Genomic DNA, 27,675 nt, shown 5'->3' on the forward strand with positions numbered 1-27,675 from the left:
CACAAAGAGTGGTGAATGTAGTTAGAGAAATAACTACACTAACAACTATCATAACAATGGTAAGAGTGAGAGAAGTAGAATGCCTGTCTTGAATGCAGGCTACTGGTTGGCGGGGGGGGGGGGGGGGGGGGGGAGGATGGGGGCATTGGTGATGGTGAATGTTGCACTGGTGAAGGAGAAGGAGGGTGTTCTGTTTATGATTGGAACCCAACTACAGTCATGCTTGTAATCATGGTGCTTAAATAAAGATATTATTTTAAAAAAATAATAAAAGAAAGAAAGTCCTACCCTTTTGCTCCTATGATGCGGGTCTCATTTGTTTTCGATTTTACCCATAAAGACCCCATAAAATAAAACATCCATGGAAAAGTCTGGAAGGGGCCAGATCCACAGATGCTTCCAGATTTCAGCCTGGGAGCATTAGAGGCTTGGAGCTCCAGAACACAGCCCCGGGAGGCAGAGGCGCCTAATCCACTATCCCCACTGTGCTACCACGGCACCCCACATGCCAAAACTTCCTGTGCCCAGCGGGGCTCCCACCTCCCTAAACCTCCCCAGCTTCTGTACCTGAGCCTGTCACAAACTCCCAGCCCACAGGTATGTGCCACTTTCGTGCAGCTGTTGAGCTTCCTCCAGCCCACGGGAATCCACTTTTTCCTGTCCCCCAGTGACAGCTCCCTCAGCCACTCTTCCAGACCAGGGTCAATACCGGGCACCCCCACAGTTCCAAAAACCTCTCACAAGGCTTCAGCACCCGCCCTCAGCAGGAGTTGGAGCCCAAGGGCCCCTCCTTGGCCTCTACTGGCCCTGCGCTGTGAAACCTACAGGCCACTCCACCCCCATTCCTTCAGGAACTTTTTGTTTTGATTTGGTTTTGGACCACATCCTGTGGCACTCAGTGGTTATTCCTGGCTCTGGGCTCAGAAATTGCTCCTGGCAGACTCGGGGGACCTTTTGGGATGCCAGGGATCCAACCCGGGCCTGTCCCGAGTTGGCCACATGCAAGGCAAACGCCCTACCACTGTGCCATCACTCCACCCACCCCCCTTCAAGAATGTTTCTTGATCCCTAAACTGCCCCATGGCAACCTGAGTGAGATCCCCCATGGAGGCTGAGATGCAACCCACAGGCTTCTGGTGCTATCTGGGGAGGGGGGGCAGAAGACCCCTCTTCAGCAGGACAGTTCCCCCCACCCTGCAGAATAGCCACAATACAGCATGCAATTATATGTCCATCCCCTTCTCTGCACTGTCACCCCATGCCAAAATAGTGTCAACCCTCCTAACTACCTACAGCCTCACTAGAGCAGAAGGGACAATAGAGGCAAAGTGGCCAAACTCCTCATGGATGGACAGATGCCAGTGGAGGATGTGGCTGCTCTTCCTCTTGGGGGGGGGGGGCAAAAATCCAAGCCCTCCCACTACTTTCCCACCAGCTATAACCACTCTCTCAAAATTGGAGGTCCCAACCCTGTCCCCTCCTCCCCTCCTCTGAGCAAGCAAGACCCAGGACAGTACCCCCATCAGATCATCCATACCTTCTCTGGCCCGGCCTCCAGCTGCTGCCTCTGCTCCAGGCAGATCTGCCCCAATCGGGCCAGCAGATCATGGGGTGGGATGAAGACTCGGGAGCTTAGGAGAAATGTGAATATGTAGGTCCGCTGAGGAACAGAGAGAGGAAGTGAGATTGGGGTTGGGGGGATACAGCATGGGGGTTCTTGTGGGCCCTATGCTGCACACACCCAAATGCTCATGAACAACTTTCATGGGCCTTCAGGAATCTCTCACCTGCCTGGGGCAGCAAAAAGTAGCTGGAGGAGCTTGGGGGAGACAATATATGGGTCTGGATCTACCCAGAGACCCTCCTTTGTTCATGTCCAGCTCAGCGAAGAACTGCCTCCAGGTTCAGCAGTAGCTCCCCAGACCCTGCCATACCCATCCTGCCCCCCAACACTCACGTCAGGGTAATAGTCCACTCTGGGGGCCAGGTGCTCCATCAAAGCCTCCAGGGACCCAGAGACCAGGCGTCCATCTTGGAAAATGAGGTCCCCAGAGCTGCCTGCACTACCGCCACCACGGTCCCCCATGCCGGGCTGCACCTGTCCGCTACAGCTGGGCCCAAGGATGCTGGAGAAGACCACGGATGTCTGGGGCATAGTTTCCTGGGTGGGAAGAAATAGCCATCAATGGTGCGCCCAGCTCCAGATGGTACATGGGTTCATGCTAACAGCACAAGTTGAGGAGTTCAGGAGGGTTGGAGGGGTGTTGGCAAATGCATCCTTGGCACCATGCCTGTCCCTGCTGGACACACACAGACTCCCCCAGTCTTGGACACACTCCAGTGGAAGAAGAGAAGGGCCAGAGGGATAGTATAGCAACTAGGGCATTTGCCTTGCACATGATCAACCCAGATTTGATCCCTGGCATCCCATAAGATTCCCCTGAGCCCACTAGGAATAATTGCTGAGCCAAGAGTACCTCCTGAGTACCACTGAGTGTGGCCCAAAAACGAGAGAGAGAGAGAGAGAGAGAGAGAGAGAGAGAGAGAGAGAGAGAGAGAGAGAGAGAGAAAGCTGGGATAAACACTCCAGAAACGGGCAAAGGTGACATTGTATGACTGAAATTCAATCATGAACAATTGTGTATCTCACAGTGATTCAATTAAAGAACTTTTTAAGTAAAATCAATAAAAAAAAAGAAAAACAACACGGAGACCATGAGCATGAGGGGGGAACAGCAGCACACACTAGCTTTACTATCCCAGGGACAACAAAAGGACATGGCAGCAACAGAAAAGCATGTGCCAAGATGGGTTCCGGGTGCATGGCGGTCCTCAGTAGCAGTCAGACCCAACAAGAAACCGTCTTCTGAACCTGGCCTTCCCCACAATGGCAAGCAGATGGGTACCTGCAATGTTTAGTGCTAAAAAAGCCCCCAAGGGCCTCCTAAGCATGTTGCCCCCATGCCTAGGGCCCTATTTAAGTGGACTGAAATACCAGAGTGCCCATAGAAATGCCAATCAGCAAATACAGACCCCAACTCAGGAGAAATGATTCTCTGCCATCCGGCGAGCATAGGAGCTGGTCAGGAGGGGCGGGCCTAGGTGCAGGGCGCCCTGCCATGAAGACTGCCCTCTCTGCTCAGTGAGCTCAGGTGGGCTCACTCACTATTTCTGGGTAAAGCCAGCAGCCAACCCTACTCACACCCCAACGAACACCCAAAGGGAACAAACACCTGAGAATTGGGGGCAAATTCTGCACTGGGGAGCCAAGAGCTTCAGATCAGTTCCCCAAGGCGAGACTGGTAGAATGTCCTCAGGCCTTGCTGTCCTCATCAAGGGTTCGAGGATGGAGATACCCCCTGACTACACATGTCAGAGTTGCAGCAGGAACGTAGCAGAGAGGCAGATAAGCCTATAGCTGTGTGTTCCTGAGCCTTCCCCTGGTCCTGGCCACTCCAGAACTCTAGAGGAGGCCTTTTATTTTTCAGGCCAACGAAGCAAAGGCTTTGTGGGAAGTCAACTGAGAAAATTCTAGAAACTCCAAGTCCAGCTCAGATGCCTCCAGGGAACTCTCTGCCTTAATTCTGCTGACCCAGGAGGACAGAGGAGATCAATCATTTGCCCGCACATCCCCTTATCTAGCTGGAGCTCAGCCTACGTGGGAGTTGAGTGACATTTTGTGGGAATTAACAAAGGGTTAACTGATACCACAACCACTCTGAACCTAACTAGCTTTACAGGGCAGCCTAGCCCCAATTATTGTTCCAAGACCCAGACACTGAGGGGAACTTCTAAAGGATCCACAGCTCCAAGTTCTAAAGGTGACCCCAGGGTGGTCAGTGAGTCTGCTAACCCCTAAGCTTCTCTTGCTCACAGCGTTGGTATTTTCTTTTGTTTTGATTTTTTATTTGTTTTATTTTCTGGTTTTGGGCCACACCTGGTAGTGCTCAGGGGTTATTCCTGGCTCTGTGCTCAGAAATTGCTCCTGGCATGCTCAGGGTGGGGGGGGGGACCATATGGGATGCCAGAGATCAAACCTGGATCTGTCCTGGGTCAACCGTGTCCAAGACAAATGCTCTACCACTGTGCTATCACTCCATCCCACCACGCCTGTGCCTTTTGGCTGACGTCTCTAATCATAAAGGCTGCAGGAAGCCCACACCCCAACCTGGGCAGTGACTCCCACTGACCACCAGATCCTCCAAGGCCAAGCCTCCAAGACTTCCTGCCATCCAGCCTGCAGTAAGACCAGCCACTATAAGGCTCTTCAGCAGTTTCCTAGGAGTCAGTGGAACCCAACTAGGGCCCAACTCCCTGGTAGGATGCCCACAAGTGGACAGATGATCCATGGACAGCCAGTGCCACCCCCAGAGGTGCCAGATTCAATGAATACACTGGCCTGTGACTGTCTCCTGGGGGACCACCATCATCTCCAGGCAAGAAGAGACTGTGGCCAGGTGGGATTCCAGCCTCCTGGGCAGCCTCGAGGATGTTCCTTCCATTGACCTGACCACTCGAAACTCTTCCACCCCGAGGTTGCTCCATCCCACCCATGCTTACCCACAGTAGCCCGGAGAGCCCCACCCATTCCACTTGGGACAAGAACCTCACTATTGAACTCCCCAAGGAGTGCTGGTCCTAAATGTAACATAAACATCCTTCACCACTTTCACTTGCCACCTCCTCCATTCACTCTTCGGCCACTTTCTACATGGCAGGACTAATTTGTCACTGAAGGCCTTCTGAGTGCTGGCGTGGCAAGATACAAGAGCTGTATGTGCAGGGGGCCCAGACCCCATAGCTAGCACCACACGGTCCCCTGAGCTATGTAGAGCCCTGAACACCAAGCCAAGAATAGCCACTGTGGATCTGGAGTGACAACACAGCGGTAGGGCGTTTACCTTGTACACAGCCGACCTGGGATGGACCCAAGTTTGATTCCCAACATCCCATATGGTCCCCCGAGCTTGCCAGGAGCAATTTCAGAGCGCAGAGCCAGGAGTAACCCCTGAGCAACACCACCATCGGATGTGCCCTCTCCCCCCAATTAAAGATGCTGCCTGCAGCTGAGGGGGTCACCCTGACCATGTGCCCTACAGTGTATACTGTGTAATCCTTCTTCTCCCCCTCTATGCACTGAGACCCATGGGGCCCAGTAGCAGAGCCCACCCCTGCCCAGCCATGTGTAAGCTTTGCCAAGTGGTCATCCCGGGCAGGAATTCTGAGCACCCACAGGTTCAAAGCCCTGTTGCAGCAGGTAACACTCCCTATTCCTGCCAGCTCTAAGTATGCTGGTTTCCCCCAGATGGTCCTGGGCCTGGTGATTGGACCCTGCAAAGTCTGACCCATCCCAGCAAGAGCAGCCTGGGCCAGCTGCTGCGTCCAGCTGAGCCCTATCTCAGAGCCAACCCTGGGAAAATTGCACACACTTCTGGGAGGAATCACACACAGCAAAGCCAGTAAACTACAGTCAACCCATAACCTTCCTTGAACCCCCAGAGTTCCTAAGGCAGACACCGGGTTCCTATAGGCCCTGTGCTGCTTGCTGCTCCACTTCTGTCCGCCTCTTTGGCCCCAAGGAAGTTCTCAGGCAGAGCCCTCTTTATCCCACCCAAGAGACCATAGTTTCCCTAGTGCTGCAGAGCAAGGCCCAGAGAGGCAGATCCGCTGCCTCAGGTCACACAGCAGGACAGTAGCAGCCAGGACAACAGCCTAGACTTTGGAGGAGGGAGACCTGGGGTCTGAGCCAGGCCCTGTCCCAGGAGGGTGTTGGGCGGGATGGTGGGTTCTTGCCAGAATCTTCTAACACCCAGTGCAGGCACAGCTCCTTTAGAGAGCTGGGTGGGTGCAAGGTACAGAGCTGGAACTCAGGAAACCCAAAACATCACTTCTTCTGAGGTAATTGAACTAAACACACCTGTCTGCTCAGCAGCGCCGCCTACAGGCCAGGTGAGGTGTCTGCAGGAGGATTATTGGAGACACCCAAAGGGGCCAGGCCCGGGAGGGCTGCTCTTAAACTTTAGCTCCTTGGACCCCCTACGTGGCCTGCATGTGGGCGTCTCGAACGATCTGGCAGCTCTGAACCCGCAGCGACAGAAAAATCAAACAAGTGATGGATGATGAAGGGCATCTTGCTAGATGCAGGCGAGCAGGGCTGGAGAGGGAGAAGCCGGAGAAGCAGCGCCCTCGCCTGGTGGAACGTGGAAAATGCAGCCCTCGAGTCCCCACCTGGACCTGCCAAATGGACTCAGTTCCAGTCTCCAGGTAGGTGATGGCCTGCTGCATCACTCAGCCAGTGTCTTGGAGCTGCAACTGCCTTCCCACCCCCGAATTTCCCAGGAAGCTTAAAAAATTACTCTGTGGATAGGGCCGGAGAGATAGCATGGAGGTGGGGCGTTTGCCTTGCATGCCATGATTCTGACAACTGTTCTAGAGAACAGCTAGGCACCAGGGTTTTTCCAAAGAGTCCCAGAAAGCAGGGCGGAAAGGGGGTCCAAGCTGCACCAGTTTTGAGGCATGCATGCACCTCTGGAAGCTGCCCAGAGATAATCTCCAGGATGCCAGCCCGAAGTGGACAGACAGCTCTGACAACCACTGCTGCGGGGCACTAGAGTGGAGCCCATCTCTGCCTCCCAAATCTCCTGGCTCTGGTCTGAACAAAGCAACAGCCCTTCTGAGGGGGTGAGGGACACAGGGGAGCAGATGGAGGGGCCGCTGCTGTCACCCAGAACTCCTGCTCCGGGAGGATGGCGCCTGATAATTATAGCCCTGGCTGCTGGCGGGCAGCAAGGCAGGTGAAAGTGAGTGACAGGCTCCAGAAGCCAGGCCAGGTGGGCATGTGCTCAGGTGTCAGGTGCTCATGTGGCCAGGTGCTCAGGTGCTGGAGGGGTGAGGGGGGGGGGGACTGCCCTGCCAGCTCTGAGTTCAAAGTCGGAGGCCCTGCATCCACAGTTGCCTGCTTCATACCTGGGGGCCCTGCTGAAAAAAAGGGGGTCCTCCCTGAATCTGGACTCCCACCAGGCTTTCCTGGCTGAGCCTCAAAAGGTGTGGAAGTGCCAGGAGAAAAGGCACAGGAAAGGAATGGAGAGATAGTACAGCCAATATGGCTCTTGCCTTGTACAGGGACGATGCGGGTCCAATCCCCAGCATCTTGTATGGTCCCCAGAACCCTGGCAGGAGTGATTCCTGAGTGTTGAATTAGCACTGAATACAGCTAGATGTGAGCTCACCCACCCTAGACAGAGAAAAAGAGAGAGAGGGCATAGGGAGGTAACCAGATGGGCAGAGAACAAGTGAGAAACACAGACTTGTAGGTACAGTTGTCTTCTCTCCATCAACCCCCTTTCTGGGATTCCCCAACTTCTGGTTCAGTAGACATGCTCCAGTTGGTGATCTGCTGTTCCCCAGAGCATCAGGGTCTCCCCTGAATCTTCAGGGACTTGCAGCCAGCCTTTCTTCAGGCCCTTCCTCTCAAAGGCTCATTCCTTTATGCCCCTATCTGTCCTTCACAGTAAGCCTGGTGAGGTTGGTGTGGAAACCTCTGGGCTGTGCACTGATTCTCACTGCCTCTACTGTCAGTAGAGTGCAGGGTTTTTTGTTTTTCCCCCTCCCAGACCTGTGGTGAAGGCTCGAGGAGCAAATGGAAGGAAATTTGTCTGGTTGCCTGAGAGAGCCAGCCCAGACGATGCTGCCTGACAGCCCATCTTTCCCTTTTTCCAGCTGCCCCTGCATCTCCCTTCCAGCCTGTTCCTTCAGTAAGGCCTCTCATCTTCCTACGCTGGGCTGGGCATTCTCTCTCAGATGAGAGATCCAGCCAAGCCTGCATATGGACTTCAGAAGCTGGGCACAGCAGGAAGGGCCTTTGCCTTGCACAGGGCTGACCTGGGTTCGATCTTCAGCATCCCATATGATCTTCCCAGCACTACCAGGAGTGATTTTTGAGTGCAGAACCAGAGTAAACCCTGAGCACCATTGGGTATGGCAAATAAATAAATAAATAAATAAAAATAAGCTGTGCTGGGCCAGGTAACCTATTGTAGCAATCTAGAACCCACAGCACACCGAAACCCCAAAGGTAAATCTTCCCTCATCACCCCAGAGAGAGAAGTTTCTGAGCTTCTCCAAAGGTAGCCGGGTTCAGTGAGGTCACACTCCTTAGCAGGGCTTCACAAAAGCTCTGGCCTCAGGCTTATCCCCAAGAAGCTCTCAAGGTCAGCCATCTGTCAACTCAAAAGGTGCCCAAAGAGATCCCCAATGCCTGGGGTAGGGCTCAGGAGCTCCCTAAGGCCTCTCCAGAGGTTGGTTTGGGACAAGTTGGCCCTGTCTAGCCCTGAGGAGAGCAGAGCTAGGCTGTGGGCAGGGGAGAGGTGTGAAGAGGCAGGTCATGTGACAGGCACCTCACAGAGACCAAAAACAGACAACGTCAGGGCACTCAGTCCAGTTAAAGGGCTACTTGAAGCTGGTCCTTGAGTCCAAGAGTCTTCCCAAGGGCCATGATCTGGAGCTCTGGGTCAACACAGCAACGGTGGAGGCGCCCCTTAGGGGATTCCACAAGAAACTTCAGCCTCTGAGTGTTTGCATTTCTCACTCTCCCTCTCGCTCCCTCCCTCCCTCCCTCCCTCTCTCTTTTTTTCTCTCTCTTAGCATTGAGTGAGTTCTCTCTCCCATTCTCTCTCACTCTTTCCCTCCCTCCCTCTCTTAGCATTGAAAACATGGAGGTTGCTGGCTTGCAGCCTGAGGAGGAAGTGGAGGAGAGACAGTGGGGTCAGGAGACACTGAAAGATGTCCAGGCACCCCAGTGGCAGGAGACTTCAGGTCCCCCTTGACTTAGGCACTTCTCAGAGATCATAAAGAACAGCCCCTATTGTCACCTCCGGAGACAGAGATGTGAGGCTTCTCAGGCCGTGGTCCTCTCTCACACAACCCTGGGATCTGTGCTTCTCCTCTTAGGCAGCACAAATACAGAGGAGGGTACATGCTTCTGGTCACACAGACCTCCCCCCCAAAAAATAAACTTCTGACCTGAGAGAGGTAGCCACTTGCACACACACACACACACACACACACACACACACACACACACACACACACATCCCCCACCTCATGCACTGCAGCTGCCCCAAAATGTCTAGGGCACCCTATTCTCACCCCTCCAGATGGCCCCCGTTTCCTGGAAGCTGCAGCGATGCTGAAGAGCCAGATGTTATTGGCTTGGCCATGAGCATCCCTACCCACAAAGCCTGCTGTGGGCACCGAACCCTATTGCTCCAGCACCTTGGATGTACCTGCCTTTGCCTCAGCCACATAGGGGCCATCTCTACCCACCATGCTTGCTCCGCTGCAGGGAAAACTCCCACCGTCGAAGCTGCCACTGAGTTGAGCGTGCCTGGGTGAGGAGTGGCCGTAGTGACCCGAGGAGGGCAGGAACCATATGGAGGGGCTATGGCTGCCCCCACACCTGGGCATCTCAGGCCATTGGCCCAGTTGCCCAGTTACCTCCACCCCAACAACTCTGTCCTCCAGGGTCCATCCTCGAAAAGACGACACAGGATTCACAAATTTCCATGACCGCCATGACTGAATATTTCTGAGCAAAGAGGGACTTGGAGAAGAACTGCCTCAGTTGTTGCGGGTCCTCAGCCCATGGGGGGAAGAAGTCTCGACCCAGCTCTGCAGGGAAGGAGCTATCGGTCCAGGTTTAGTTCCGAGGCAGAGCCAGAAAATTTGGAGCCTGGAATCTGCCATTCTGGAATATTCTGAGACAGGGAAGCTGGTGAGGCCTCCTGTGCCTATCCTTTCAGTAACTGTCACCAGAGCTGGAGCCCAATGGGATTCTGAGCAAGACGCGTCTCATCTCGCTGCAAGCAACACCCAGATGCCATTTCTAGAGCAGCCCCTCTTTCCCCACCCACAGCCACCCCCACATATACAGGTCCAGACCAAAAGGCTCTGGGGTACATCAGAGAGGGGCTGCCTCCTCCTTCCCTGCCAAGCTTCATCCCAGGCATGTGGAGAAATGCCCGTTCCCACGGCATGATGCCCCGGACTTTGGGGGCTGGGGGCCCCCATCAGCTCCTTTGTGGTGGCTGGACGAAGAATCCCAGCTTCCCGGAAAACTGGGGCAAAAATGGCCCCAAGGCTTAGCCTGGCACTGGTCCCCAGGGCCCTGCCAGGAGGTGGCGGAGGAACCCAGCCAGCCCTGCCTCCACCAGCTCTCACGGGGGCTCTGCAAGGGGGGGGCTTCTTCTCGGGCAGCATGCAGCTTCTATTTTTTAACCTACTCAACAAAACGGGGACTATTTTTAGCTCAGCAAGCTGCAGGGCATCATAATTAGCAACTGAAAATTACACATCTTGCCAGTCTCCCCCAGTTGGCTTGGAGAAAGGGGGAAGAAAGTGCTCCTGGGGAGAACTGGGCTTCAGCCCCTGTCCAGGCCTGATGGTCCCTCACGCCTGACCCTCGGCTTTGAATGACGATTACATAACAGCTGTCTCAATGTCTCATCCTGGCGTTCATATTGGAGTCGAGAAATTCATATTGGAATTGGGGTATGCAGGAAGAAGTTCCAAGAACACTTGGGCCCACCAGAAGAGAACCTTGGGGAAGGGTCTGAGGCCTGCCAGTCCTTTCTGGGGATTCTGGAGCAGCTGAGCCCCGGTCCTCATCTGTGCTGGCCTATTCGAACCCCAAAGCTCCCTGTCCAAAGCTGTTGGCCCTGAAATGGGCTGGAATTTGGGTCTTCCACTTCCTCCCTTCCTCCTTCTCTCCCTTCCTTTCTTCCTTTCTTCTTTTTTCCTCATTCCTTTTTTCTTCCCTCCTTCCTGCCCTCGTCTTCCTTCTTTTTCTTTCCCTTCCTTCCTCCTTCTCCTCTCTCTCATTGACTATGTTAACAAGAACCCACCCAAACACAGGATCTGCACCAATGGCAGACACATTTCTGTCCCCCTAAACCCTCCCTGAGCAGGCTGTGGTCTGCAGGCCCTAAAACCACAGAGGAACCTGTTCTCTGTGAGGGAAAGAAGGTCTGGGGTGAGTCTGGGGTGTGGCCCAGAGGAAGAAGGCAGCCTTAAAGAGATTGGGGAGGGGGTCCCTGAGGACATAAGGAGATAAATGCTCTTCTCTCTCTTGATGTGGGGTACCCCATCCCCCTGCAGCCAGGTACTATGGAAAACCCACCTTGCCTGGTTAGGCTTCTCAGCCAGAACACCTGATCTTATCCAGGAGGGGCTCCAAGATCTGAGAAGCAACCTCCATGGGGAAAGAAACTGGCTTTTAAGGTGGGGTGGGGAGGGGGGTTCACCTTACACAATAGGAAACTCTAAGTTGGACTTACAAGGTAACTCAAATTTACATATGAACCTGTTTGAGTTCCAAATTCTCCACAAGCCCTAGGCCAACCTCCAGTTATTTAACATTCAGTCTTTTTTTTAAGACTTAATTTTTATTTGTTTGGTTTTTGAACAACACCTGGTAGTGCTCTCAGTGTTTACTCTTGGCTCTGCATTCAGGAATCACTCCTGGCAGTGCTGGGCAGGGAAGGCGACAAGGGTGCTATAGGATACCAGGATTGAACCCGGGTGGGCTGCATGCTCTATTTATTGTCCTATATCTCTCCAGCCTCTAGAAGCCCTGTCCCAATATTGTCTTATTTGACCTATTGTCCCCTTTTCAGAAAGAGATCACTCAGCATCCCCCCAAAAACATACCCTCTTTAAGCTAATAAACATAAGGCACCCTATTGTACCCAACGCACCCTTGAATCTGTCCAGCATCCCCAGAGCTGCACCACTTTTGAGGGTTCCTGAAGGCAAGAAGGTTCGGGCCAATTCCTTGCACTTTCTAGTCATACCTGGGACTAAAGTGGGGTTCTGAGGACTGCCATTACAGAAAACAGCCATCAACCTATGCAAAAAATAACTTGCCACATCTGTCACCCCCTTTTTTCTTTCTTATTTTAATTTTATTTATATCTTCTAGATAGGGACTCCCACCTTTTTCATAGTACCTTAGAACTTGAATCATTTTGTTCTGCCTCATATGTCTATGTCTTCCTACAAATTGAGAAAAGAATAAAATAAAGTGATGGGATCCAGGGGCCAAGTGGTCTCAGAAGCATTGAGTGGGAAAAAAAAGGTCAGTTATAAAAACCCAAGCCAAAGTCAACAACAATAGAATCAAGAGACCCAAACTGGGGCCGGGAAGGTGGTGCTAGAGGTAAGGTGTTTGCCTTGCAAGCGCTGGTGTAGGATGGACCGTGGTTCGATCCCCCGGCGTCCCATATGGTCCCCCCAAGCCGGGAGCGATTTCTGAGCACATAGCTCAGGAGTAACCCCTGAGTGTCACTGGGTGTAGCCCAGAAACCAAAAAAAAAAGAGACCCAAACTATAATAAGCTATACACAAAATGGACCTGTTACACTAATAGACCCAGGGGCAAGGGTGGAGGTACGGGAGGCATGCTGGGAACTATGGCGATGGGAGGTCAACACTGGTGGTGGTAGGAATGGTCGTAATTCACTGTCACTATGCACCTGAAATACAACTGTGAAAGACCTGTAATTCACATTGTTTTCAATAAAAAAAAAAAAATTTTATTGGGGCTGAAGTAATAGCACATCAGTAGGGTGTTTGCCTTGCACATGCTAACCTAGGACAGATCTGGGTTTGATCCCTGGCACCCCATATGGTCCCCCAAGCTGCCAGGAACGATTTCTAAGCACAGAGTCAAGAGTAACCCCTGTGTGATGCTAGGTGTGGCCCAAAACAAAACTAAAAAGTGTTTTAAAGAAGAAATGACACAGCCATCAGGGGTGATAATGCCTTGATACTGAAACAGGGCTGCTGAATAATGGCAGAGACTGGCTCTAAAGAGCAGGAAAATGGGACAGTCACTGTTGGGTGCTCAGAGTTGGGTGCATCTTTCTGGAGACCTTCAGCCTCACAATGGGGAGAGGCCAGAGGAGTTCCAGTGGGTAAGCCCACCCCACTACTCTGGTGCTGCCCCAACGCCAATACATGGCGAGAATAAGGCCTCACCTTCATCCCCAAGCTAGCCAAAACCAACTCCCCTGCTTAGTGCCCTATACCTTACCTCATCCTCCCTACCTGTGCCCCTACTGCTCCCCAACTCTTCACAGATTAGGAATCACAGCAAAACACTCAGTGTTGGGGCAGTAGCTGGACCTCAGCTCAGCAGAGACCAAAGTGGGGAGACCAATTGGATAGTGCTGTGATGTGGATCCCATTATGTCAGGAGATTTCAAGGTATCGAGGAACGGGATTCCAGCTCCTCTTTCCTCTCCCACTTCATTCCCATTCCCCTCTGGGCACAGCTCTCCCGGACCCCTCTTTCCTCCTAGCTGCTGCCTCTTGCTCCATAGATGGTCCCAATAGCTTCCAGTGGCGGCCACCACCATCTCTGGGTATCACCTGCAGAGGGCGTAGGTGAGTGACACGCTGTGTGCTACATGCACACATGCATGGCTACATGCATTGGCTACATGCAAGTTTTCCAGAGGGGCCAAAGAGGTAGCATGGAGGTAATGCAAGTGTTTGTTTTGCATGCAGAAGGACGATGGTTAGAATCCCGGCATCCCAGGTGGTCCCCTGAGCGTGCCAGGAGCGATTTCTGAGCATAGAACCAGGAGTAACCCCTGAGTGCTGCTGCATGTGACCACCACCACCCCCCCCCCAAAAAAAAAAACCAACAAAAAGTTTTCCAGGAACCAGAACCCAGCCAACCAGACCTTGCCTCTGAGAGCCCCTAAAACAACCCTGGGTCTGTCTTGAACTTCAGGAGTCAAATTCTGGGTTGCCTATGAACCCCCGACCCTACTCCATGCACTGCACAGGCACTGCTGCTCCTTCCTGCCCAGGGAAACTTGGGGTACCCAAGCTGGAGCTCCCTGCTGGGGCATGTCCTCCTCCTTCTCAGGAAGCCCCAATGTGGTGTGCCCAAGCAACACGAGGGTCTGGCTGCAAGTGCAAGTGTGGGTGCAGACTGAACCCCAGTAGGGAGCTGCGCCCTGGTAGTGAAGCAGCACCTTCAGTTGCCACCAAGTTTGGGATACCTTGACCCCCGCTGCTCCATCCAGGTAGACTCTGGACTCTACAGGACCTATCCATAGGGTGATCCATGACATGTCACAGGGGCCTAGGACACCCCATAGACTTAGAGAGAAATGGTGAGCAAGGGTCATCTGCTTCTGGGCAGGCAACTCCCCTGGGCCTAGCATACGACCTCGTTGGTAGAGGGACGGAACACAAACTATTCCTCATCTAAAGGCTCCTGACATGATGGCAGGAGTCACACAACTTTGGGAAGGCACCTGAACCCCACCCTACTCTGTTCCTGCAAGTCCTTCAGAGGCCCTGACTAGGCCCCATGACTGCAGCCCCCATGTCTGTTCCCCCATATCAGAGGAAGGTGGGTAGAACCAGGATGTGGTGTTTCCCTGAGGTGAGTGATGCTTCAGGGAACCAGAGACCCAAAGGACAGGAGGAAGGTGCAAACTGACTGTGAGGCCAACATTGGGGTTGCAAAGGCCCAGGCTGGGCAGGGACGGACAGGCCCAGAGGCGGCTGCCATGGGGACTGAGCCGCCAGCCCTCCTCAGCGCCTGTTCCACAAAAGCTGGGCTGTAGCCGGGCTGATAATGAGAGCTTTGTCCCAAACACATGATTCACTTTCCTTCTGAATTCCTCCTTAGTCCCAAATACTGTTTGAAGCGACTGACAGACGCTTGCTGTCTCTTTACACATTTCAATACAAATTCTGCCGAGGTTTTTTCTTTTCTTTCATTTTTTTCTCTCCTTGTCACCCTTTCTGTCCAGTCAGCTACTTCTGGTGGCTGCTCTGGGCATAGAATGTCATTGTTCACTAAGAAGCACCCCATTATGGAGCCTGCAGAGACCATGGGTAGAGCAGGTAGGCCTAGAGAGTATCTCTCCCCTTCTCAACTACCTCCCCCACTGATCCCTGGGATGCTTGAAGCCTCTTCTCCCCTTTGCCACTGACCCCAATGATTCTGGGGTCTGATCCTACAAGAGCCCCCCAAGACACACTAGGCCCCTGTGTGCTCAAACCCAGAGCACCCTGAAGTAGTACTGTCATTTTGGGGAGCCCCCCACTGGTACCCCAAAGTTGCTAGAGTACAGATCCCTCCCCTCAACTGCACTCACTCCTCTGGGGGTCCCTTCCTACCTGAGGCTACTTTCTGGACTACAGAAAGACTTGGGGTGTGCAGACCTTCCCACACACACATGCCTCCAGGCTCCAGGACTAACCCAATCTCACTGGCTGCCACATGAGTCAACCCCAAAGTCAGCAGAGGACAAGAGCAAGGAGAGTCTAAGAAAGAGTGGAGGGTCTCTGATCCAGAGAGAGGATGGGGCAGTGGGGACTGCCTGGAAAACCCCACTCTCAAACCCCAGAGGTCTCCCCTTAAAGAGGAGCAGCACAAGTGGGGTTGTTCTATGGATATAATTAGTCTGAGCATCGATATTGCTTTGTGTTTAAAAACAAATAAAAAACAATTCCCCCTTGCCAAATTTTGTCTTTCTCCTGGCAACAGCCCAGAAGGGTGCCCTGAGACCCCTATGTTCCCTCTTAGGATACAGGAGGTTCCTGCCCCTGCTGCTTATGGTCCCTGTGAGTCCACAAGCTAATCTCAGGACACACACACACACACACACACACACACACACACACACACACAGTGTCCCTTGGCCCAGGGCCGAGCCAGCCAGTGTCCCCACCAAGTAGGAGGGGAATAGCACGTGCCCACAGTCCCACTGTGCTTGCTTCTGGCACAGCAGCCACTGTCCAGCTGCCCCTAGGCGCCAGGCAGTCAGCAAAGGAGCGTGTGGGGGTGTGGAGGTTTGAGACCACATATGTAATAGGACAGGACACCCAAGGTGGTGGCATAGCCATGGGTGGAGGGAGGTCAGGGAGAGAAGAGGCAAGACAGAAGGCACCCCTACTTAGCACTCAGCCTGGCCAGGGTTTGGGCTTGGAACTGGGCAGCCCAGCTTGAGTCTTTCATAGAAGAATACATCTATTCTGGATATATTCTTAGGGAGTTTGCCTTGCATGCAGAAGGACGGAGGTTCGAATCCCGGCATCCCATATGGTCCCCTGAGCCTGCCAGGAGAAATTTCTGAGTGAGAGCCAGGAGTAACCCCTGAGCACTGCCGAGCGTGACCCAAAAACCAAAAACCAATAAAAAAGAAGAACACATCAAGGAGAAAAAGTACACGGAGAGATAGTACAGTGAGGAGGGCACTTGCCTTGCACATGACTGCTTTGGATTTGATCCCCAGAAAGCCATAAGATTTCCCCCAAGCACTACCAGGAGTAACTCCTGAGTGTAGAGCCAAAAGTAACCCCTAAGTACACTAGATGTGATCCCCCCACCCAAAAACAAAACAAAACAAAAAAAGAGGCAGAAAAGAAAGAGTGCAGCAGCCTTGCTATCAGCTAGCAAGTGGCCCCAGAGAGAATCCACCAATGGCCCATCTGAACATCATCCCTCCAGTCTTTTCCAGCTGCTGCCTCACACAGGATGCTAAGGACAGAGAGGCCACAGGGCTGGCAGGGCAGAGCTGGGACAGCCCAAGTGTCTGGCCTCCAAGCTGGTTCTTCCTGGTAATGGGTGCCCTTCCAGTCCATGGCTGCCCTCCAGAACTCACTTACCAGAAGGGCATTCCCCTCATGGACCCACAGCAGCCAGAATAAGTGCTAGAACTTTCTACAACTGCTGATAAGTGATGGAGATCCAAAGAGATGCATGGTCGGAACGGGTGAAAACATTGCAGGTTATCTGTGAGCGTGACTGGGTAAGCCAAAGATGCACACACATGAATACATACATGCACACGCAGGCACACATATACCTATTCTTCCAGATGTATTCACCTTTGTTATCAGCATATAATATGCATATATATATTAAAAATCAAAAAAAGAAAAGAAAAGAAAAGATAAGATAAGGCCTCCCAATTCTTTCCACAGGCTGTGTTCTTTACACTGACTGTATGGAAAGAGAAGGTACAGTAAATGCACCCCATATACACCTCAACTCCAGCCCTTTGCCTGGTCTGTATTGTGAATTGGGGGACCAAAAAATCAGCATAACCTTGATGAAAGCTCCAAAGAACCCCCATGTGGAAATGTCCAAGTGACTGAATGACATGGCCACAGAGTAACACACCCAAGCATTAATAAGTATGAGACCGGCCCCGGAGAGATAGCACAGCGGTGTTCGCCTTGCAAGCAGCCGATCCAGGACCAACGGTGGTTGGTTCGAATCCCGGTGTCCCATATGGTCCCCCGTGCCTGCCAGGAGCTATTTCTGAGCAGACAGCCAGGAGTAACCCCTGAGCACTGCCGAGTATGACCCAAAAACAAACAAACAAAAAAAAGTATGAGACCGCTCCCCACCCAATGTCTGCCACTTGATTAAAAAAGCCTTTGCTAAATCACTCTGGGTTAATGAAGCAATCAAGGGGCCAAAGCAATAACACAGCAGTAAGGCATTTGCCTTGCATGCAGCCAACCCAGGATGGATGATGGTTCGAATTCCAGCAGCTCATATGATTCCCCAGAGCCTGCCAGGAGCGATTTCTGAGCACAGAGCCAGGAGTAGCCCCTGAGCCACTGGGTGTGACCCAAAAAAAACAAAAGAAAAAAAAAAAACCTTCTAATAAAACACTTTAAAAATATGATATGAGGGGCTGGAGTAGTGGCACAAGCAGTAGGACGGTTGCTTCTCACGCGCTAACCTAGGACGGACGGACTATGGTTCGATCCCCAGTGTCCCATAGGGTCCCCCAAGCCAGGAGCGACTTCTGAAAGCATAGTCAAAAGTAACCCCTGAGCGTAACCAGGTATGGCCCAAAAACAAACAAACAAAAATAATATGAGAGGGTCAGAGCAATAGTACAGCAGGTAGGGTATTTGCCTTGTACCATATACCCAGGTTTGATCCCTGGCATCCCATATGGTTCCTCACGTCTTCCAGGATTGATTTCTGAGTGCACAGCTTAGAGTAACCCCTGAGCACCATTGGGTATAGTCCCAAATACCACTGGGTATGGCCCAAACAACAACAACAACAACAACAACAACAACAACAATAATAATAATAATAATATATGGCAACGCTAAACAGGAAGCAAAAAATCATAGATGTCTTTTTGTCTGTTTGAGCCACACACACAGCATTGCTTAGAGGTTAGTCCTGCCTCTGCTCTTAGGGTTTACACGTGGCAGGCTCAGGGGGTCATATGAGATGCCAGGAATTGAACCTATTTCAGCAGTTCGCAAAGTAAGTGCCCTACCTGCTATACTATCCCTCTGACTTCTATCACAGAAGTCAATTTGGTGGGTTCCCCACTACCTGAAAAAGCAGAGTGGAAGGGAACCTTTCCTAAGCAGAAATGATATAAAATGAAGAAGTTGAATACTTTACACTTTTCTTTTTGGTTTTTGGGAGCACATCCAGTGACACTCAGGACCTATTCTCTTTCACTGATCTGGGAGACCACATGGTACAGGGGATGGAATCCCCCACCTTACCCTGAGTCTCCTACATGCAAAGTATCAGCATGCTGAGCCATTTTCCAGCCTCCTGTTTTTATTTTTTATTGTCAAAGTGAAAATCCTTTTCAGATTTCTTTCACTTAGCAAAAGCTACCTAGACTGATGCAGGCTTTTCACATGAGTAAAAACAGTGTAAGGTGAAATCTGGAAAAGAGGACTTACCTATATTTTAAGTAAAGCAAAGAAATTTGAAACAAAGGAACTAAACATTTGATTTCAAAAAGCTAGTAGGGGTCGGAGTGGTCGCGCAAGTGGTAGGGTGTTTGCCTTGCATATGCTAATCTAGGACAGACCACGGTTCAATCCCCCGGCGTCCCATAAGATCCCCCCAAGCCAGGAGCATTTTCTGAGCCAGGAGTAAACCCTGAGAGTCACCAAGTGTGGCCCAAAAACCAAAAAACGCTAGAAAATGTGTCTATACAAAACATATTCAAAGCTAAAGCACTCTGAGAAGGAATTACCAAGAGGTAAATTAGTGGATTTAATGAAAGAATAAAAAGTAAACAGGTTGGGGCCGGGAAGGTGGCGCTAGAGATAAGGTGTCTGCCTTGTAAGCGCTACCAAGGAATGGACCGCGGTTCGATCCCCCGGCGTCCCATATGGTCCCCCCAAGCCAGGGGCGATTTCTGAGCACATAGCCAGGAGTAACCCCTGAGCGTCAAACGGGTGTGGCCCAAAAACAAAACAAAAAAAAAAAAAAAAGTAAACAGGTTAGTTAATCAAGAGCTGATTTTTTGAAAATATAAATTAAGAAGATAAGCCTCTGGTGGTCCTAAACAATGGAAGGGAGAAGAGAAAAAAGAGGGAGTGAAGAAGATCAGAACAGTAGTCAGCAGAATGAAAAGGAAAAATTTATTTTATTATAGATGAAAAAAAGAAAAAGAGAATCTAAGTACAGATAGAAAAAATAAACTTTAAAAGAAAGCCCTGTGTAAATTTGTGCTAAAAGGTCTAAAAGGTTTTTGGATTGAAATATTGTCTAGAAAATATAAATAACCAAAATGCTAAACTCATTTAGAACCCGAAACAACCAATAACCATAGTGCAAATTAAATAAGTTGACAACCAACTAAACCTTAGGGAGAAATAAAAGCAAACCCTGGCTCAGCCAGTTCCTAAAATGAATTATTTCAAGCCTTGGAGACTAAGATAATTTTATATGCTATTTAAACTATTTCAACTATACAATTCATATTGAGAATCTTCCCTATTCATTTTATGAAGCTCACATCATCATGATTTATAAATGTAACAAATATGTCCCCTAATAGAAAAGTGCATATAAATTCTTACCTATGAAAATATATGAAAAATACCCTAGCAACATATCAGTGAAATGAACCCTGTAACATTTTAAAACACAATCAAGCCTGGTCCAGTGGGATTTATTCCAGGAACATGAGGATGAGTTAGCTAAAAAAAAAAAAAAAAAAAAAAAAAAAAAAAAAAAAAAACCTAATAAGTCAACACATTAATAGGCCCAAAGAGGAAAGGAATTTGATGATTTTGCTAGATATAGGAGCGCCTCTGATGAAACGAATATCCATTCTTGGTGTACTCTTTGGGCAATTAATGTAGAAATGGAGCAGACTGCTCATGAGGAGGAATATCTATTTGAAATTTAGGACCAATTTCAGATGGAACAGTAAAACAGGAGAGGTCTTCTTGGTCAAAATCAAGCCAAGGACAAGTAACTACTATTGAATGTTGCTTGGCATCTCTTAGGAAACACAAATAAGAGAAGAAAAAGAAAGCCAACGATTTATTAGATAAGAAAAGACATATTAGAAACAAAGAGGTAGAAAGTTCTTTATGTGCAGGAAATATTATTAATTTCACGGGTTTTTCAAGAAGCCAAACTAAAAATCTGGCAGAAGCAGACAAACTGATGGAGGGGGCAGTGTTGGAACTTGGTGTGTGAAACCCTATCGATAACAGTATTGGAAGTCGCAATGCTTCGATCTGTTAAACAAAAATATTAAAAAATAAAATACAAGGGCCCGGAGAGATAGCACATCGGCATTTGCCTTGCAAGCAACCGATCCAGGATCAAAGGTGGTTGGTTCAAATCCCGGTGTCCCATATGGTTCCCCGTGCCTGCCAGGAGCTGTTTCTGAGCAGACAGCCAAGAGTAACCCCTGAGCACTGCCAGGTGTGGTCCAAAAACCAAAAAATAAAAAATAAAAATAAAATACAATACAATAGGGGTTTAGAACAATAGCGCAGCAGTAGGGTGTTTGCTGACCTAAGACAAACCATGGTTCAATCCCTCAGCGTCCTATATGGTCCCCAAACCAGAAGTGATTTCTGAATGCATAGCTAGGAGTAACCCCTGAGAGTCATTGGGTGTGGCCGAAAAACCAAAATAATAAAATAAAATAAATTAAAATAAAATACAATGATAAGAGAATTCAATTACCCAACAACAAAGATTTTTCTAAACCGGAATAGGTCACCTGGTTAGGTTTCCCCAATCCCTAAAGACATCTGGCTCATGTCCAAGAGGGGCAGGGACTGACATAAGCATTCCAGAGGGGAGGGTGCATGCCTGCATGTGCTTGCATGCATATGCATGCATATGTTCATATGTATACATGTCTGCATGCCTATGTGTGTGGGCATATGTGAACGTATGTGCGTGTGTGTCCTTGTGCACCTCTGATAGGTCTTCCTGCCTCTGTAGGCCTCCCAGACACTGACCTGGGACACACTATCCCCATGCATTGGCCCCAGCCGGCAAACCCCTTTCCAGGCCATACACCATGGCTGTGCCCTGTGAGCCTGGCATTGCCTGCCTTCCGTCTTCTAAGGATGCTTCCTGGGGAGACCCTGATTAGGATTGGCCCAGAACAAAGTTGGACTTTTGCAGTTTCCCTTCCAAAGTGGCTACAGGCTTAGCTATTGGAGGGGCCCAGTTTCCTCCTGTGTCACCCCCAGCTCCTGCTTGAGAGGATTAAAGGAAACCAACACCTTCATGGTGGCAGGTCCTATGACTCACCGAGCCACCAACTACAGGCAGGGGGTGGCTCTGGAGAGACGCCACAGCTGACATTTGGGAAATGTTGTGGGCTTGGCAGGCAAGTGTGAGCTGTGAACAGGGGTGGGAGTGGCCTGTGGGTTTGTCAAAGAAACCCCACTGACAGGCCAGTGGCAGTGAGGTCACAGGGCCGGTGCGCCCCATCTGCAAAGCCTGGAGGGAAAGAAAACAAAACAGTAGTGATGGCCATTTTCGGTCATCTCTTCCTGACTTTGCCCACTTTTATTCAGTCAATGATGGCTGACCTGGGTGCTACACCAAAGGAAAATCTCCTGCAATCCTCGCTCCTCTGCCACAGGAGACAGACATAACCTTACTGTAGTATGAGCTCCTTGGGATTGGGGAGTGAGCTAGGTGTCAAGGAGGCATGGGAGTAAAGGAATGGCTCTTGGAGGAAGTCAGTGAGGGCATTCTGGAGGAAATGAATTTTTCAAAGGACTTCCCAAAGATGCTCAGGGTCAGGAGGAAGAGCAAGGAGATTAATTAGATCTCCTTGCTGGACTAGAGTAATAGCACAGTGGTAGAGTGTTTGCCTTGCATGCTGCCAACCAGAGACGAACCCAATTACATCCTCGGCATCCCCTATGGCCCCACAAGCCTGCCAGGAGCAATTTCTGAGCATAGAGTCAGTCGTAACCCCAGAACACCGCCGGGTGGGCCCAAAAACCAAACCAACAAACCAACAAAAAAAATCTTGCTGACAGCCTAGATCTGACCAGCCCTACCTATGCTGGTCTTTGACCAATAATTCCTCCAAAGATGAATTCCGGGGAACCCAGTGGCGTGAGGTACCAGCATCCTTCACCAGCTGTGTCAGGCCCAGCACTCCCAAGTCACATCCTACCAGCCCAAGCCACAGCAATTCTTCCCCAAGTTGCATTCCTGGAAGGCTCTACAAGGGAAGCCTAGAGGGACAGAGCTGGACAGTGCAGCCAGGAAGCAGCCAGGATGACAAGGGCAGGACAGAGTGTCCACTCCTGGCCTGCCTCCTCACCAAACTACGCTGCCCCACCCTGTCTAGGCAACAAACATTCCCTGGGGTGCCAGATTGTGCCCCTTCCTGGCCTGCCTATTCTGTGTGTCTGAATTCCCCCCCCCCGGGGGGGTCTCACACAACCCCAGGTGCCTTTTGATCTGGCTGCTGAGTGTTCCCCCAGGCTTTTCACCTCAACTACCTGCCTGTCCTTCTGTCCTCCCTGTGGGGCTCCAGGCCCTCCCCAAACACAGGTGGCTGGGTGCTGCTGTCTCTTGGTGAGCGATGGCTCACATTATGTGCAGGCACGTCCATCATGATGACCTGCCCCCCTGAGAGCTCTGAGACACCCCACACTATTGTCAATGTCCTGAGTGCAGAGCAGGCCGGGACACTGCGTTGGCCACCCAGAGTACCCAGGGAACAACACATCAATGCAATCCTCGGCCAGCTGAGTCCCAGAATTCTTTGGTTCCACCTGGGCCACCCCAGCAGTGGTCAGGAGCCTCCAGGGTCACAGCAATGATCCAGAGAGGCTCAATGCTCGGGACCTCACATGGTGCCAAAGACTGACCCCAAGTCAGGCAATGCAAGGCCCCATGCCTTATGATATCTCCCCAGTTCTGCCACTTGCAGCTCAACTCCAGCAAATGAAAGCAACTTGTGGGATTCAGGCCAGAGCAAACTCAGAACCTCTCCCCAGCACTGAACCTGCCAACCTGGGGCCCCAAGAGACTTGAAGCAGGGCCCCAGCCAGCTTCATACAAGTCAGACACATACAAGTCACATGTCCCTTGTGCTCTGGATGTGGGTTATATTTTTACCACAGATCCTATTTGACAGAGAAGCCCTCCAATCTCCCCCCACCCTTTCCTGCTTTACTTCTCTTCCATGGCTCTGAGCCCCAAGACACGCCCTGCTCCTTTCGTTGGGCTTTTTCTCTTGTTCCCCTGACTGGAAGGTGACTTCTCTATGGGCACAGGGCCTTTGGTGTGTTTGGTCCCCATGCAGAGCCAACAGCAGCTGCAGGCACTGTGCCAAAGTGCCACATGCACGCCCAGGACACCAGCTAGCACTGGCCTGTCCAGCAGAGACTCTCGGGCGCCCCCCTCTGCTTGGACTTGAGGCCTGGGTCTGGCTTGCTTAGCTCCTGTCTAAGAAACTGTGGCCCCTCTCAGAAGAAGAGGAAGATGGTGGAGACCAGTAGCACCTCCCTCAGTTCAGGAGTGATCCCTGCCTTGTCAGGATGCTGGCCTCCCCACTCACACAGTGCCCCTCATGCTGGCACCTCACTCTCCTTCAGCACACAGGCGTTTGTGGGGGACACATGGACAGCTGTGACCCATCCACTCCCTGCCTCCCTCTCACACTCCCCATAGACAAGTGCTTCCACACTCTCGCCCACACATCGCACATACGCAGCTCCCAGCCTGCATCATCATCATCATGTCCTCCTCCTCGTCCTCCTCCTCCTCCTCCTCGTCCTCCTCATCCTCCTCCTCCTCCTCCTCTTCCTCCGTGCTAACAGGTGGTTCCCAGCAGGTTGCTGCTCTTGAGCCGTGTCCCCTCCCCACCTGGCTGCTGAGGCTTCGGTCCTGAAGACTGGCCCTGTTCATCCATAGGGTTCCCCACCATCCCCACAGTTGAGTGCAGACGAGTGGCTCCACCAAGCCCTGGAGGGGGGCGCCCTACTGTCAGCAGGTGCCAGTGGAGGTCCTTAAAGGAATGGGGGATGCCCAAGAGCTCCCCATGACCCCCCCCCAAGCCCTGATGGGAAGGTCTCCACCAGCCACCTGGGCAAGAAACAGCCTTGCCTCTTTTGCTGAGCCCTGGGGGACCTCCCACCTGGCCAGCAGGTGCCAGTGGAGGTCCTTAAAAGGATGGGGGATGCCCAAGAACTCCCCGTAGTTCTCCCCCCCACCCCCCAGCTCGGGCGGGAAGGTCTGCGCTCCTTCCCCAGCTGGGTACCACCTGCCCCGCGCCGCCCCGCAGCATTACCTGGGGCTCCAGAAACATCCTGTCTGCCTGCTCCGGGCCGGGTGGCCGAGCCAGCTAGCACTGGCTGCCAGCACCACGGCTGCCTCCCGCGTGCTTGCAACCCACGCAGGACCGGGGTGGACCGCGCCAGGGGCGGAGCCGAGGGACATTCCGGGCGCGGGCGATGCGCAAGGACCGCGCGCTCGGGGCCAAGGCGAGGCAGAGCGCGCAGCGGGGCGGGGTGGAGGCGGACCCATTTGGTGGCCGGCAGGAAAGGGTCGGGGAAGGGTGGAGCACCCACTGGGCGTGCAAGGGGTGCGGGGTGGAGAGCAGCGGGGCTGGCAGGGGCGCACCCAGCTGGCATGCCCAGGGAGCGCGCGGGGTGCTGCGCGCAAGAGGCGCGGACCGTTGTGCCTGGCTAAAAGGGCTTTAGGGCGCATCTGGGTGGCTCAGTCTGGCAGGGACACGAAAATCTCCACCCGGACCCCATCTGCCCCAGCCATCCACCCCGAACCCCATCTGCACCCAGGAGCCTGTCTTACCCTTCGCAGCCTCATCTCACGGTCGCTGGCCTCTGCCCAAGGCTTCCTTGGGCAGGTGCTTTGGCCCTCATTTGGGCCTGTGACTGCCTCCCCGGACGAGGGCGCTCACTCCTCACAGCCCTGATGTACTGCAAACTCTGCAGTGGGGGACATTAAAAGCACCGGGCAGTTTGCTTTTTGCCTGGGCACTAAGCGGAGTCAGGGCTTTGGGGGTGGTCCTGGCACAAGGCCATGTGAAGCATCGCTGCGTTCCCCCAGGAACGTGGAGGATTCGTGGTCGGTGGTGGCCCCCCAGTCCCAGGCTCTGGGAATCTAGATATGGATGCTCCCTGTGGAAGAGGTGGAAATGCAGCCGCTATGGGGAAGGACTGTTGCAGCTTCTTCTTCTTCTTACAGAAGAAGCAGGGGATGCCCAGAGAGCAGCTGAGAGAACCTCCCTCCCGGGGGACAGGCTTGAGGAGTTGAGGTCCCCGGAATAGCCACTCCCCAGCATTTTGGCCCCAGCCCAACATTCCCTCAGTCACACTAGCTGCCAGACTGGCTGAGCCCTGGTGCAGAGAAGCTTTCATTCCGTCTTGGGGATCACAGGTTTGCCAGCTCTAATTGCCAGCTTCCTCCCAGAGATTGCAAGTTTGTGAAGATAAGAGACTCCACTCTAGAACCTCGTCTCCTAGCCCCCCTGGGGAGGCCACACGCTTTCTCTGTTTGGGAGAAATTTCTGCTGGAAACCTGAAGAAATGGCCAAGGCTGCAAAACTGGGCACATCTCACTCAATCTTTATCCAGTAAAGCCACCCAGCCCTTGGCCTGGCTGCAGAACACCCAAGTCAGAGTCCTCTGGCACTAAAAGGTCTCTGCACCCTTTCACATGGTCACAGCATGAACAAGGAAAGCCCCGTGGACAGTTCGGTCCCCACCCCCACTCTCTAGCTCACAGGAAGTGGCTGATGTGCAAATTATTCCTGTACCGTCACGGGGTGTTCTGTGGGTGCTCACCCTAATGTCACCTGGAGGCAGGAGGGCCCCTCTGCCCCCAGCCCCACAGAAAGCACCAAGTCCCCATGGACAGGAAGCCATACCATCCTTGCCCCCCCCCACCTTATCCCCCATGCTTGTATGAGGCTTCGGCCTTGCTGTGGCCTGATAGAGATTGGCTGTCAGTGCTGAGCCCCTACAGGGTCTGTCCCTACCACCAACTGTGGTTGGGGCTGAGTACCATGATGAAGGTCCCATGGAAAAAGCTTGTGGCTTGTGGGGAGCAGCTCAAGACCCCGTGATCTTGCCAGTCAGCTTCAGAAAGAGAAGAGCCATGTGGGGTGCTGGGAGTTTCTAGAAAGATTGAGAACCTCAGGAGAGACACTCAGGATTTCAGCAGCTGATGTGAAACCAGAAGAGTGAGCCCAATCCAACCCAGGAGAGGCCAGGACAGCAGGGAACCTGCACCCAGGGTGACAGTGACTCGGACCTTTTTACACACGCAGATGCTCATGACAGATGGGAAACAGGCTGAGAGGTCAGAGGGTAGCAGGCCCTAAGGAGTGTCCCTGTGCTTAGGCCCCTGTAAAACTCAAGCTAAGGCCTGGGGCTACGGCTCAATGGCAGAGCCCCTGTCTGGTGGGTGTGAGGTCATAAATGCAGCCTCTGCCACCAAGATTTGTCCCCACCCCTCAGGCAGGGTCTCACCCTGGTGGCATTGCTATCTAGGGCTTGGGGATTCCAACACCTTCACAAAACTGGTTCAATCTCCAGCATACAATGAGTAACACAGCGCTAGTACCAGAACTAAGTGTGTGTGTGACCCTGGTCGCTACAATGACAACTAAGGAAATGGGGTGACAGCTAGAGGTCTGAGGGGCTTATTCCCCAGCACACTTGTGGGGCTCCAAGCAGGTGTGCTGTCTCCTGGGGTGGAGAAGAAACAGTCTCTGCCCTGTCCCCACAGACCCGAGCAATGGCACCACTTGCTGGAATACAGGGAGCTGCACAGGCCCTGCTGCTGGCCCACGTCCCATAATCCTCTGGTAGAAATAGCCAAAGCAAATGCACCGATGATGTCTTTGGCAACAGCAGAGCAAAGAGCTGGGGAGGAGATCCAGTCTAGCCTTCTGATAGCCCCATACTACCCTGGCTAAATAAATGATCCCCTAAGGGGATAGGAGCCTCCAAATGGGTCCCCTAACTGTACACCCCACTTTAACCTGCTGTACTGAAGTGGCAGCCACCCTTCAGTCTGGGCTGTAACTCTCTAGTGCAGTGGTGAGCAACCTTTTATTTCAACTGAGCCAAATCTCGCCAAAACCCTGATTGAAATTTATTTTGAGAGCCACAATGGGCGCGCACTGACAGAGACTAGGAGCAGAGTCCTGACTCCTGGAGTGGCTGCCCGGCACACAGAAGAGCCGCATTAAAAAGTGTAAAGAGCAGCATGTGGCTCGAGAGCCTCAGCTTGCCGACCACTGCAGTGTGTTACCACCAATATGGTGGGCTTGTTCAACACACCAAGAGTGTAACCAACCGCAGAGATCTATATAACTAATCATGCGTATG

General features: G+C 52.1%; 1 protein-coding gene and 1 non-coding gene across 3 annotated transcripts in view; one reads left to right on the forward strand and one right to left on the reverse strand.

Moving 5' to 3' along the window:
- The window catches only part of RASGEF1A (RasGEF domain family member 1A), a 485,335-nt gene that overhangs the window by 7,122 nt on the left and 450,538 nt on the right, over positions 1–27,675 (reverse strand). The window contains exons 2-4 of one of the 2 annotated variants that reach the window (XM_049764619.1): positions 25,130–25,270; positions 1,958–2,161; positions 1,538–1,660 (exon numbers count right to left, since the gene is read on the reverse strand). In XM_049764619.1, the coding sequence (XP_049620576.1) occupies positions 1,538–1,660; positions 1,958–2,161; positions 25,130–25,144 (342 nt within the window). In that variant the 5' untranslated portion in view covers positions 25,145–25,270. The remainder of the gene's footprint in view (positions 1–1,537; positions 1,661–1,957; positions 2,162–25,129; positions 25,271–27,675) is intronic. The other variant, XM_049764620.1, reaches the window with a different exon arrangement.
- Positions 16,989–17,121, forward strand: LOC125995634 (small nucleolar RNA SNORA51). Its single transcript, XR_007491127.1, has one exon. It is a non-coding gene; the product is annotated as a small nucleolar RNA SNORA51 (small nucleolar RNA).

This window comes from Suncus etruscus, chromosome 17 (assembly GCF_024139225.1).
Source record: "Suncus etruscus isolate mSunEtr1 chromosome 17, mSunEtr1.pri.cur, whole genome shotgun sequence".
Taxonomy (NCBI): Eukaryota; Metazoa; Chordata; class Mammalia; order Eulipotyphla; family Soricidae; genus Suncus; species Suncus etruscus.